We start from the raw sequence: 13,844 nt of genomic DNA on the forward strand, positions 1-13,844 counted from the left end.
CACAACAAAAATCAAAAGAAGACGCAGTGACCCTGACTAAACTGATGGGAATTTAGTGCAAAAGAGGCCATTTGCTTCTGTCTGAACGAATGCAATTGCTGCAGCACTGGCAGCACCCCTGTCCATCACTAGTCAAAGACTTTAAGGCTGTCATTGGCTGTATAAACACTGTTATCAAATAGCCATGCACATCATGGGTGTAACCCACATGCTGTTCTTGCCTTCATCAATGGGCTTTGCACCAGACTTGTCCTTCTCACCCCAAATAATGGAATCAGTAACAGCAAGTAGAAATGAACTCCATACTTCTACTACGTCCTTCCTACTTGCCTGCACCAAATCAGCTCTTTGCTGTTTCCAAAACCCTTATGCCAATGCCAGCTCTAACAAGGTACTGCTAGAAGCCTGTCAGGGTTCTTTCTGAGGAGAAGAAAGGGGAGAAAACTGAGAGGAAACAAAAGGATAAGTCATCTATTAGAAATTAACATTAAAAAATAGAGGTGAAAACTGATTGCACTTTTATTAGTGGCATTTGTTTTCCAGCCAGATCTCTTCCTTGCTTGGTTACAGATATCTGCTATTATATTTGCCCCATTAACTTAAACTAGTAATTTTTTTTTAAATTTTAATTTTTTTTCTTTTTTTTTTCTTAGTTTCTTTTTTTTTTTCTTTTTTTTATTTTTTTTTCATTAGAATATTGGGTTCAAAGCCTCAGCTAACCTAAATCTGTTTTCTAAGGGATAACTACAATTAGTATCTGGAAAATAATGAAATGGCAGCTCCTAGTGATTACAAGCTAACCTCTGATTAATAATATATTTGGTTTAAAATCACAATATTATTTTCTTTCTATAACATTATTTAATGCAGATTGGCTTTTTTTTTTTTCATTTGTTTGTTTGTTTGTTATCCTGCTGTAATTAATAGTAGCATGCTGTTGGATCTACTATTATCCCAGTGCTCAAAAAAGCAAACCTTTTGGCTGGCAGAGAGCAGACAAAACTCATTTCAAATACTGAAAGCAAATAAAACTTCTTGTAGAAGAATATATTTTTTTGTTGTTTGTTTTGCTGTTTTGTTTTTTTTTTTCCCTTTCTTTCCCTTTTGTGTGTGGATATGAGTGTGTGTGTGTGTGTGTGTGTGTGTGTGTGTTTTTCTGCTGGGCTGGGAGTGCCATTACAGGGCATTTTGATCTGGGGATTCTAAAACAAGTGACCAGAGGGACTTCTGCAATTCTTGCAAATCAGTCATGATAATGCAATGCACCAAAAAAAAAAAAAAAAAAAAAAAAAAAAAGCCAGGGTAACTGAGGGCTAGAAGGTTTTGCAAAATACTATGGGTCAACCATCATTTTAATTGTACACAACTTGCTCTCAACATAACATAACATAAAGGCACCATTGATATCTTTCCCCATTTTTGAAATACTGTAAAAAATTGCTACATATGGCACATAACACATTTGTACATACTTATATTTAATTTATAAAAGTTTTTTTTTCCCTCTCCTGTTTTCTATCAGCGGAATTGCTAGAATAAAATAAATCGTTTAATTTAAAGGTGGAATACTTCATTATATAAAATAAAGTTTTACATGTGAATCTATGTGTTTTTCGTTTTATACAGCAATAGGGTCTTGGTTAGCTATCACACTGGACAACCTTGCTTGCAACTCTTCTGGTGTGGAGAAGCGATTCACCGGGTTAGTCCTACTTTCACCGAGCCGGTAGGCAGCGGCTGGCTCCAGATTGGTCACTGTGGGATTCGGTATGCTTAGGAATGGTGTATCCTCACCTATTCTTTCATCTTCGGTTTCGGTCTCAGAGCTGCTGCTCTCAGAGCTTGTGTCACAGTCCGCTTCCACCCTGCTGGAAATGTGGCCGTTGGGCTTTGTTCTTTTGACCCTCCGGCTGTTGGTGAGTTTCTTTGGAGGCTCCTGTGCTGGTTCATACTCCTGCGTGGTCTCATACTCCTCATCCTCCACTATCCGCAGAGGACTTGGAGGCAGGCTGTTGTTCTCGTGAGCAGCATTGTGGTGGAAGGAGTTGAACTGCTGAAGGTGGTGGCTGTATTTGTCATGTAGTGTTGGCGGGGTTGCCAGCAGCAGCGGTCGCTCCTCTTCTATGAAGGGGCTCACTGCCACTGAAGGGACGGAGACAGTCAAGCTGGAAGCCGGTGGTGATATTTTGGAGGGGCGGGACTTGGGGGAAGTTGGAGTGTGGAAATCAACAGGTGACATGCGAGCTGGTGTGGTCATAGCTGAGACATACCTGAAGAAAAGAGATGGGGAAAGGTTGCAAGCACAGGAAGCCGTGGTAATGTGAACACAGCTGCTCCACAGCATGGGTTGGGAGGGAAAAGGCAGGGATCCCTTAAGATCCTCAGCATGCTCACACAAGGATACAGGGGAAACTTTCCTATTGCTACTAATCTTATAAAATTGGTGACTCCTGGAACTCTGGGCAAAAATGTTTGAGAACCCCCATGTCTCAGGTAAAGCCCTCAGGTCTCTTCACCTCAGAAGAGCCATGAAAATACTGTAAATTGTTTGCCAGAATAACTTTCTGGAATGAATCTAAGAATGGGATTCATAGACTGGGGGGCTGCCAGAAACAAAATGCATTTGCAAGCATTTTCTCAGCAAGAAAATGGCTGCTGCACTTCTGGTAGGACCTGAGCAAAATATGAGGTGCATGCAAACAGACAGGAGTAAAGAAAGGAAGGGAATTGAGGGGCAGTCTCTTGGGACATCACCCTCTTCTGGCAACCAGATTGTCTGAGGCTAAGTAATAAAGCGAAGTTTGGACAAAATCCAGACCCAGGTTCTGCTGATTTTCATCACTGCTGTGAGTCAGAGCAGAATTTGCTGCAACTTTGCACTGTTATACTCATTGGGTGCTATTTGCCTTGGCTGGTACATCACATCAGTTGGCAAAGAAACGTGAAGTATTATTTGGTTTTTTTTGTGAGAGCAAATGCTGACAGAGAAGATGGTCTGGCCTATAGTTCATGCAAAATTTATCCCGATTCCTTCATAAGTTTCTGTGGGAAGGGTAGTAGTCAAAGGTGATTTCTGAAAACAAAGCTCAGGTGCCAGTACAGAGTTTATCCCAAAGGAAGAGGAGAAAAAATGTGAGGCTCTCAGCTGGTTTGAATCATCAGAGCTCCATGAAATGCTGTGAAGTCATGTGGTTTCATGCCAAGTGAGGATCTGCTTGAAACCTCTTGATCAAAGGCACAGTGCCCAGTATGACATTTTGCATAGTTTGGCTTTGGTTTTGTTCTTATCTGAAGTTCACCCACCTGAATTTCATCTGTGTCCAAGATTAAAATCTTTCTAAGCTCCAACTCCTACACAGGCCCATTGACACAAGTTGCATGGCTGTGATCGAATAAGTTATTTAGTTTTTTGTTAATGATTTATTTTTCCAAGTCTGAAATCACCAAAATAAATCTGAATCCAACTTTCTTATCCAATCTATGACTCATTTGCACATACTACGCTTGATTAAAACAGTTACTGGATAAATGGGAAATCAGGATAGATCCTCAACAGATGTGCAGTAGAGTAAATTGGTTTCACTAGAGCCATATTGATTTACATCATGTGAGAAATAGGAGAAGGAAAAACACACCTAGAGTCATGCATGGGAATTAATTGTAAGTAGAATGGGAATTAAGTGTAAGTAGAGAGCAATTAATAGGTCTGTGCATTGAATCAACAAAGTAATTATTTTTCCTTCCATAAGTGAGCTTTTGATCCCTTTCAGATTTTTAAATAGGCATTGTCTGAAAAACTGAAGCTTTGCAACCTCCCCATATGGTACTGTGTTGGACTTACATCTTCTCGACACACTGCATTTTTGATATTATGGACATCCCATAAGATCAAATCCTTTTGATTTCACAATACTCAGAGAATTAGTCCAGTAACCATTTGCTTACCTTTTCTTCTGCCTCTGATTGTTGTGAGTAAAGCTCTCTTTAAATGTCTTGGGTTTTATCAGTCTTTCTTTTGTTACTTTGAGGTTATCCCATGCATTCGAGACAAAATTCTAGCCTAAATCTTGGAATACTTTTTCAGTAAAAGTTTTATTGCAGTTGATGCGCTTCGAGGCAGACCCTTGGTACTGATGAACAAGCCTTCTCAGAGAAAAAATTACTTTGTTGGAAAAATCCTGGCCAGCTCTTTCTCTAGTTATTCATGACAATAACAACCTAAGTTCTTCAGCCTTGCACTTTGGGTTCCTGGCTTTTATTTAGCAAAATACCAAGGACAATTTTTGAAGTAGGTGTTCGCAGAATTAGTGACCTCCTCCTATGGATCAATACACTGCTTTCTCCACACCTTTTGTCTTATAAAATCCCTCAATTTTCTCATTTGATTTTTCTAAGAAATTGATAACTAGGCAGAGATCCATTTTTACTTTACAATGGACATTTTTGACAAATTACTCCAGTAACCCAAATGTGAACTGCTGTCTATTAGGAATAAGTCCAGGAGAGGCAAGAAATGTTTTTGGCAAACTTTAAACTACTATCAAAATCTCCACCTTCACAAATGTAGAGATGCATGCCCTACACACTGCACTGCTGGACTTCCTCTTGTACTACCAAGCTTTGGAACCTTTTGGGAACATCAGGCCTTTCCAGCTGGAATCTATGAGGTAATGTGTCCTACCTTTCACTATGAGGAGAGTCTCGGTAGGAGTCAGGGGTCTCTCTCGCATGCCGGAGGAAGTTGCTGCCTTCCCTTGGCCCACCGATGCCATTGAGGCGGCCCCGGGGCCCTGCTGGGCTGGCGTGCCTGCTGTTCTCCATGGAGGAGCTGATGAGAACCGAGTGGCTTTCAGAGAGGATGCTTTCAGAGTGGCCATTACTCCAGCTGGAAAGCAACAGTCAGGAAAGGAGAAGAAGGGAGGGGGGAGTGAGAGGGTGCTTAGGTGGCAAATGCAGATGAGCAGTAGCCAGGGGAAAGAAAGGGCTCTTTGCTGCTTGGGATGTGCAGCTTAACCTTTGGGTTGATAACTGAGGCTGCAGAGGTTTGTGAATTGTGTGAATTCACATGCATCAACATGGTTTTGCATGTGAGGATAAAAGGAGAGGGAAGGAGGGCTTCCCAGTCATAAGGACTGTCACTGATTCAGCAATTTGCATGTACCAAAATTCACTGCAATAATTACTGGAATGTAATTCACTCAACAAAGATATTTGTAAATTCCTGGAAAGATAATTATTTGCACGACATCAAATATTGTTAGTCTTAAAGTGAAAGCGATATGAAGGCAGCATAGATTTCTGTGAGTTTGGTTTTTTTAACACATCTTTTTGGTCTTGCAACAGCAACAGATCGGATATGGTAGGCGCTGTTTTCCTTCCCCCTCCAGTACCTGTGGCTAGGCGTCTGGGTGACTGTCACAGAGTGATGTGTTGTTGAGGTGTAGTGGCTTGTAGAAAATGAGGTCTCCGTTTCTCGCTCAATGACATGCTCACTGGAGATTATGTTTTTTGAAACATACTGCTGAAAAAAACCAGACAAATCTCAGGTTTACAAACTGGAACTCACAGCACATTTGTAGACTTAATTACAAAACCCTCCTGCCTCCCCCTGCAAGTCACAGTTTTTCATGTGTGTCAAAGCACTAACTTGGTCACTTAAATACAGGCAGAAACCATACTGACACTCTTAAGCAAATTCATGTCCACCTCTGCATACGTATCCCATGTAAACTCTAATTACAAGGAAATAAATGAGGAAGCTAGCAAACATATGTATCCCAATCAGGCTACACGCAACACATCTATTAACAGAGGAATTGGAAGTCTTTATATATAGCGACCTTGAAGGGCAACTCCCACTTTACTAGTAGATGTATCAAAAATACTGTTCTCTGATGGAGAAGACAGCAGTAATTAGCAGAAGAAATTCTTCATTGCAGAATAAGAATTTGGACAGCAATTGACTATTTTCAGTGTCCATGACTGCAGCACCAGGGCAGACCTATTCATCAGGGGATGATCTGCAGAACGGGCCAAAGCCTCCTGGAGGTGTGAAGTGTCACTACACTCACACAGCTTTCATCTGTGAGCCCTGTACAGTGCTGTTGCTGGTAGGACTCTTCATTGTGGGGAAGCCTGGTTTCCCTACTCTTAATAATTTGACCACGGATTTGTGTCATTTGAGGGGAAATACTGGAAGCTGAACTTTTCTGAGGTGGTGTCTTGGCCTTAACCAAGTTCATTGGGAGCCATGTCATTGACTTAGCAGAGTTAGGGCTCACTGCTGCAACAAGCTGTCATGAGTATGTACAATGATGGAGGAGCAGGAGAGTGGTGATGGCTCGAAGCGGCAGGAGGCTGACAATGTCTCTGGGCATCAGGCTTCCCTGGGAAAGGGAGCACTGGAGGAAGTGGCTATAGGACGTGTGTGCCCTGGGGATTTGGTCAGAAGGTTAGCTGAAGAGTAACTCTCTGCCCAGACCAATGCCTGGGAGTTCCTGGTGGAGTATTTGCCCCAGCCCATTCTCCTCAGTCACCGCTACTGTTCGTGTGAGATTTCAGTCAGACCTGCATTCATAAAGTCACATTCCAGATGTGAAGGGGCTGTCCTTACGCACCAATCATTGGGCCAAGGACAGCAGGAAGATCAGGACTTGTGTCTTTGAAGAAAATGATCCCTATAGCACTTATCCCTACTGTAGAGCCATTAGTTTTGTCAGGTTTTTTTAAGGTGTTTTTCTTGCTATTGGTGTCCCAGATCCACACGCACAGTCACAGGACTGCAGCATGTCCCAGCAAACTGGCTGTCTGCAGAAATGTGCCTTATTTTACTGTGTATTTGTTTTGCTAAGTCCCTAACTGTTTCTGAGGGGAGAATGACAAGAAAACTCAGTCACCGGCCTGTGACAGGTTGAAGTTTAAAAGCTGTGCGGTGAACTTTGATGTGTCTCTGCCAGCCTAGGCTGAAATGTGGGCAGTAAAACCTACGTTCACCAGCTGGACATTATCCGGTGGTGGGTTGGGGTGGTGTGGCCCGTTGGCCAAGTTCATCACATTGTTCCTTTCTGAGCGCAGGCTCTGCCGAAGGCGGTCGTGCAACTTTTTCCTCTGCTTCCTGTGCATAAAACACAGAAACAATTTTAATAGAAAAAGGGAAAGCAGCTGCACCTTTCAGCATGTTGATGATGATGATAATAACACCACCCTTTTTTTTTTTTTTTTTTTTTTTGCCAGCACTTTCCCCACTGCTGCAAGATCTCAGAGTAACTCTGAAGACCACAAGTCTAATTGCAGCTGGAGCAGTGAGGACCTACAGAGGGGGAAGGATGTGTGGGAACCCTTCCAGCAGTCAGCAGGCCACAGAGGGATAAGAAAAAGGATGAGGAAGAGGGAAGCTATTCCTAAGCCATGTTGCATCTCAGAAGGAGCTCTTTTCTGCACTCAGAAAGGAGGCAGGAGAGATTGTAACCTAGCCATCTTGACACCCTCACTGCAGCCACAGGCACATGTCTGGCAGCCCATTAAGTTCACTTATCCACTCACCACAGGCAGCTGAGGACTGCTGACAGCTATGGGAGAACACGAAGTGTGCTGTGATCTTTGTGGCATGGCAGCTCATGTTTGCTACGGGATTCATCCCCTACCTCAGCAATGCACTCCGAATATGGGAATGTGTTAAACAAACGACAGGTGCAGAGGAAGCCTCAGAAATCCAAAGCAAGTCAGTGTTTGTGACGTGCCTGGGTCTGCAGTCATCCTGGCAGCTCTGGAAGGTTTTATTAGAGCAACATCAGGTTAACTCTGGAACCTAGTGATTACCAGATTGATGCCATTGGCTGCTAATGCATTCGATAGAACCGTTCATCAATTACATGTACTAAATAGCATGTTAGCTCCTTCTACTATGTCCTGTCCTCAGCTGCTACGTCCTAAATTGCTAATCCTTCCAGCTCTTCTCAAGAGAACTTTTCAGGAGATTATTGCAAACTGCCAGTAACAAAACTTGCATCACAGTAAAACTTAGCACTGTGAAGGCCATGCATAACACACTAAATAGAACACCAAAATAAATACCTGGAGAAGGAACTATTCAATTTCAGACTTAATTTAGCAATATTCCCCAGCTTCGTCTGATTATACTGGACAACTTCCACCATCCTGCCACAGAATCTGGGGAAATGAAGGGAGGATGCAGGCTCCAACGCACTGCAGAGTACATATGACCTTGGCTGTGGCAAGAGCTAAAATACACACAATTCCCTAACCCCTACACAGAAGTGCAGACAGTTTTGGCAGGCTAGGACAGTATAAGAAATAACCATTTTCAATCCTGTTTTGAACACAAGAGGACTATTCCATGCTTTCCAAAAAGGAGGAGGGGAGAGAAAACAATAAATATTTTGAAGCTTGATGGCCAGCAAAGCTTAAAGGCAAAGAAAACATTACTTGACACACTATATTTTACATATTTTATCTCTGCATAATGTGCCTAGACAGTGGTGGACATTTAATTTATGTCACTCCACATGAATGGTGTGAGCAGACTTGGCTCCGTGTCTCAGTAGGACACAATCACTGGTCTTAGACACAAAGGTGCTTGAGGCAGATGGCGAGTGCAGTGCCAGGAAGTATGTGAGCAGCTTCCCAAAGACCTGCCTGGGTTGAGAGGCATGACAGACAAAGGCTTAACATGATTTCACAGCACCCCTTCATGAGACTTTGGGGACCTTGTGAGTTGAGGACTACCAGGGACCCCTGACATAGCGGAGAAAGTGGGTACTGGAGGGATTTTGAGTTCATCATCTATGGGTCCAAGATCTTGGCACACATTGCCTGGGACTCTGTCCCCAGCAAATCACGTTACCTTCAGTGGTCAGCATATTTGTGTTTTGCATACTTGAATATGTGCTGCTTGTCCTCCAGTAAAAGGATGCTAACTTTAAGCGGGAATTACTTCACGAAACTGAGAGGGAAAGCTAATCTCACTTTTTCTGAGAAGCCTTTCTCTTTAAGTGGATGACTTGCAAATAAAACACCTTGGAATTAAGATTCAGTCTCAGAAGATACTGCCTTGCACTTGAGCACCAGTATCTCTTGCAAGGAGACAAATAAAATCTAAGCCACTACATTTTATTGAGTGGCTTCTCCTAACACCATTTCAGAGTTCCCTCACTTTCTGAGTTTTCTCCTATTAAGAGAAGAACATTTCACAGACACAAGTCTAGCATCACCACTGCTTTTGGGGGCCATGAACTGGAAGCTCATTCACTCTCTACCAGCTGTGCTTGAAAACATTTCAGTTTTGACTGGCAGTGATCGCTGACATCTAGAAGCAATAGGGACAAAGCATCTGAACCCCTGATGAATGATTCTGGGCTCTCTTTAAATAGGAAAACATATTTCAGGACCCTGACTAAGTGTTTGCTGAAATTCTTTGTGATGTCTTGTCTGACTTAAATGAACTTTGGATGAGGAAAGGCATTGTTCAGCTCCCTGGTTTACCAGTCATCATTTATAAAAGCAGTAATTGATCTGATTCTTTATTACTATTTCAGTTGTTTGCCACTGGCATGAGGTTGTGGGTGGGAGCAGATTGTGTGTGTCTGGACAGTGTGTCTCACTGAGCAGGGGAAAAGATTTCCCTCCTGCCCTTCTTTTAACACATCCATTATTGTTGGGTCTTACAAGGAAAACTAACAATTTGTCTGCCAATAAGGTGCTGTAACAGTAAATCAGGTTTAACAAATGTGGAAGATTTATGACAAGGGTTTTGGTGGGGAGATTTATAAAAGGTGCCAGAAATTGTGGAAGCAAAAATCCTGCTGATCTTCTGTGTAATTTATGGTCCAAAGTGCCTCATGTCTGTTGGAGAGTCTCCCCAGCTAATTTAGTGACTCACAGAATGCATGTAATTGCCTGCTTTTACATTTTTAGTACTTTTGTCTTTAGTAATTTTTAGCACTGTTAATCTTGCCTTTAGTACAAACTAGTCTGATAGGTAAAATTTACTACTGGAGAGCACCAAGATTCCAGTGTTGGGTTTGTTCATTTCTAGCTGGGAAAACCAGCTGTAATGGATCATAGGCAAAGAATTGCAAGATGGTGAAATTTGCTCAAGTCACAGTTGAAGGGTGAGAAACTTTTCAAATATGTGCCAGATATGTGTCTTAGTTTTGCACTGCTGATGGACACACAGACCCCCACTCATCTAGCCTGGATCAGAGATCCCTGGACACAGGTTTGTCTCTTTCTGGAGAAAGCCAGGTACAACCTTATGCTCAGAGGAGTAGAGGCTACAGTAAACTGGGAAGGTCCTGACCAACAATCACAGGTATAAAAAAGAAAAGAAAAGTTTACTTGGTTTTGCAGTAGGCCACCACACACATGATGCCAACTACTAGAAGGGCAATGCAAATGCCAGTTATGGTCAGCACCCGTTTCTGGTACAGTTCCTCAGCTTCTAGAAAGGGACAAAAACAGAGAAGGTTACAACATGGAGAATGGCTGGGAAAGGAGTACACAGTCAACAGCTGGCATGCTACAAACCACTGCACAGATTCACACAGCCACATGGAAACAGCCATCACACTTCAGGTAGACACATTATTGGCTTGCAAGGAGAACACCATGAGCTCTTAACACAGTACTGAGGAAGAGTGATCATCCATAAAAGAACAATCAAAAGTGATCATATTTTTAAGTCAATAAAAATAATATCTAAGAAATAACTTCACAATTAACAAACTCTCAGCATGTGCTGGAAATTAAAATGCAATGCACTAAAGTAATAACATGAACTTGCAAATGCTCTGGAAGTTTTACTCTGCAAAGACATCTGGACTGCAGGCCAATTTTATTGGTCTTAAGAGAAATTTATCTTCTTATTATTATCTTTTTTTGGATTGTTTTTATATGCAGTTTCCTTCTACATCCCATATCAGTTTAGATCTCAGTTGTCTTTACAGAAGAGATTTCCATATACGCTTATACATTTGAGAGATGAGATTGGCTTGTAGTTATACCACCAACAGAATTGAAGACAGGTTTTGAGCTCTGGACATAAAATTCAGACTTTTTCTCCAGTGCTCCTTCAAAAACACAGCAGTATCACTAACCAGTAATGCCTTGTATCAGAGAAATGTGGCTCAGAAAACGGCAGCTTGCTCAGTGATGACAACTTGTTACCAATCTTGTCCATTGGAGATGTTTCACTACCATAAAGACATTAGGAGCTCTGTTGATTGGAGCCACACATGTATTCCATTGCTCATGCTTGGCAGTGACAATTGCTACATGCTATACAAGGGCAATGTTATGCAAGGAACCATGAAACAGAGGCATGTTCTTTTGGATGCTTCGCATTGTGGATTTGTATTCCTGCTTTTAGGACAAAAATTTGGTTTCTAGCTCTTCTCAAGGCTTACTTTTGATTAAGCAGACAGTCCAGAAAACTTGCCCTGGAAGATCCAGACTGGACAGTGGTCTAAGATCAGACTGCAATATTGACCACAGTCAGAATACCATCAGGTGATTAAAAATAAATGAATTAATAAAAGCTGCACAGATCTGCATTATCGTTGGGATAAATGCCAGTTGCTGGAACAGACTTACATGAACATGAAAGGTCTGTGAGGCAATTCACTGGAAGGTATACAGATGCACAGCAGTCCCTTCCATGTGCCATGATCATCTGTCCAAGCTCAGGCACTTAGATGATGTCCTGTCATAAGTGCCATAAATGCCAGTTCATACTGAAGAAGGGGGGCAGTCATTCCTCCAGTGTAATTCCTGTGCTTACCAAATTTATTTGCTGTGGGCAAATGCCAAATATTCCATGCACAAAACCACAAACAGAAATACTAATTTCTCTGATACAATGGACCTTACCATGGAATAAATTTTCTCTACAAGCCAAACACACTGTAAATCAAAATGCCAGCAATCCAATCATGAGCATTGTCAGACAAAATTAATAGCACTGATTATTAACAGGAGGGGAGAAAGTGGGAAGAAGTGAGTTTGGTAAAACTAGGATGCTGCAAAAATGTATTAAAGAAAACAAAAATATAAATCCAATAACTGAAAGTCAAAAAAAGGAAGGAAGAAAGGGCTAAAACTCCAGATCAAACCAGGACAAAGAGAGGAGGAAGCTGAAACACAGGGAAAGACAAGGTTAAAGGGTTGAGAAGTCAACTGCAAGCCTGGCACAGCATGCTTGAAATTGGGAAAAACACAGTGAAGAAATGCTTGGAGGCAGGAAAAAAAAAAGAAAAGAAAAGAAAAGAAAGCTGAAGCAGAATGTGAAGGGATTTCTCATACAGCATAACTCCTCACCTAGGCTAGTTAGTGGCACTTGACGCTCTTCTCATTTTTGCCCCTTCTGAAAGCGCTTATTAGTTAGCCATGGAAATGGTGTATTATGAGGATGTCACAGGAAACAAGAGAATTTTGCTAAGCGATGTAGGGGCAAATACGAAATGCTTTGAATTATTCTTGTTTAATTTTAATTTTTTAATTTTTTTTTCTTTTTGGTCATGCTATCAGCTGTTAGCTTGTGAAAGCAAAATTAATAGCATTTCAACCTGCTTTTCTTGGAGGGGAAGGGAGAGGGAAAAGAAGATTAATTAACAGTGGAAACTCTGCTTGGTTGTTTATACCCAAAGATTGCACTGAGTCCAGGAGGCTTACTCTAGTCTGAGGCTGTTGCAAATGAGCTGGGTATCTGGCTGACAATGGTCTTGCTAAGGCTGCAAATGTATTGAAGCTTGCCACCTGTGTGTTGGACACTTCTGTGCTCTCACCCACTGCAGAGTGCAGTGGAGGGTGCAGTCAGGGAGCAGGGCTGTGGGTGCAGCCCTGAGCAGCACTCCTCAGCTGGCATATCTTCTGGGACTGTAGGTCTTAAGGGACATGGAGAAGTAAAGTCCTGGATCTGCTTTCATTGCCTTAATTCCCTCCCATGCTTTTTGAAATCAGGTCCTTAGGTGTTCATGAATGGCAGCACCACCATGCTACCTCTCAAGCCATGTGGGGAATGGCTGCCTGGAACAGTACATGAACGGTACAGGTGTTCAGACATGTCTTGCCCAGGAAACCAGCAAGTTCCCACATAAACTTGGCTGTGCTCCTGGCCGACAGGTTCTCTGCTCAGGATGGCAGGGTCCAACTAGGGGACAGCAGGGTGCCCTGTGGGAGCCACTGTGGGCAGCAGGGGAAGCTGGTGGGTGGGACAGGATAGGAATCTTCACCACAGCTCTGAAGGAGGCATGCTATCACAAGGACAAGCTTTGGCCTTTCTGCTTAAGGCCAGAAGGGTTTTACAAAGCAGGGGCAGAACTGCTGTGGAGTGCTTTCAGTTATACCAGCTCTTGCCCAAAACTCCTCTCTCTCTCTGGTGTTAACACCTACTGAGACAAAATCAATGTGATACTTCAGTCAAAACAGTAAGTTCCTCTATGTGTGGCCTTTTGACAATGCACGTTTTGCAACTAATTTCACAGCACCCTAATTTATGTATAATCAATGGTACAAATAGTCTTATATTTGCTCTGTTTTAAATTTTTTCTTCCTTCAGGTCTCTGGGGATTTCTAAAAGAATTTAATTCCACGAGGTTGTTCCACTGATGTATTTTCATGTAAAAAGCAAACTTTGCAAGTCAGTTTTAAAAAGGATTTTAATTAAATTCCTCTTATGTTAATGTAGCCATGTATCATCTGTTACAATCTAGTACTTGTGAGTAAGAATATTAATATTACTTTGTGATAATGATAATAATAAATAACAATAAGTTGGGTTGTGAGGTATTTTTAAAATTTGGACTTATAATGGATTTCCTGCAGTTCAG

General features: G+C 42.0%; 1 protein-coding gene across 3 annotated transcripts in view; it reads right to left on the minus strand.

The window, feature by feature from the left end:
* Window positions 1-1,618: 1,618 nt before the first annotated feature.
* NRG1 (neuregulin 1) overlaps window positions 1,619-13,844 on the minus strand; it is a 96,355-nt gene continuing 84,129 nt past the window's right edge. For all 3 annotated transcript variants that reach the window (XM_054397452.1, XM_054397451.1, XM_054397450.1), the window contains 5 exons: window positions 10,357-10,459; window positions 6,988-7,114; window positions 5,391-5,521; window positions 4,682-4,885; window positions 1,619-2,270 (listed from right to left, as the gene is read on the minus strand). In XM_054397452.1, coding sequence (XP_054253427.1) covers window positions 1,619-2,270; window positions 4,682-4,885; window positions 5,391-5,521; window positions 6,988-7,114; window positions 10,357-10,459 — 1,217 coding nt within the window. The remainder of the gene's footprint in view (window positions 2,271-4,681; window positions 4,886-5,390; window positions 5,522-6,987; window positions 7,115-10,356; window positions 10,460-13,844) is intronic.

Source organism: Indicator indicator, chromosome Z (assembly GCF_027791375.1).
Source record: "Indicator indicator isolate 239-I01 chromosome Z, UM_Iind_1.1, whole genome shotgun sequence".
Lineage (NCBI taxonomy): Eukaryota > Metazoa > Chordata > Aves > Piciformes > Indicatoridae > Indicator > Indicator indicator.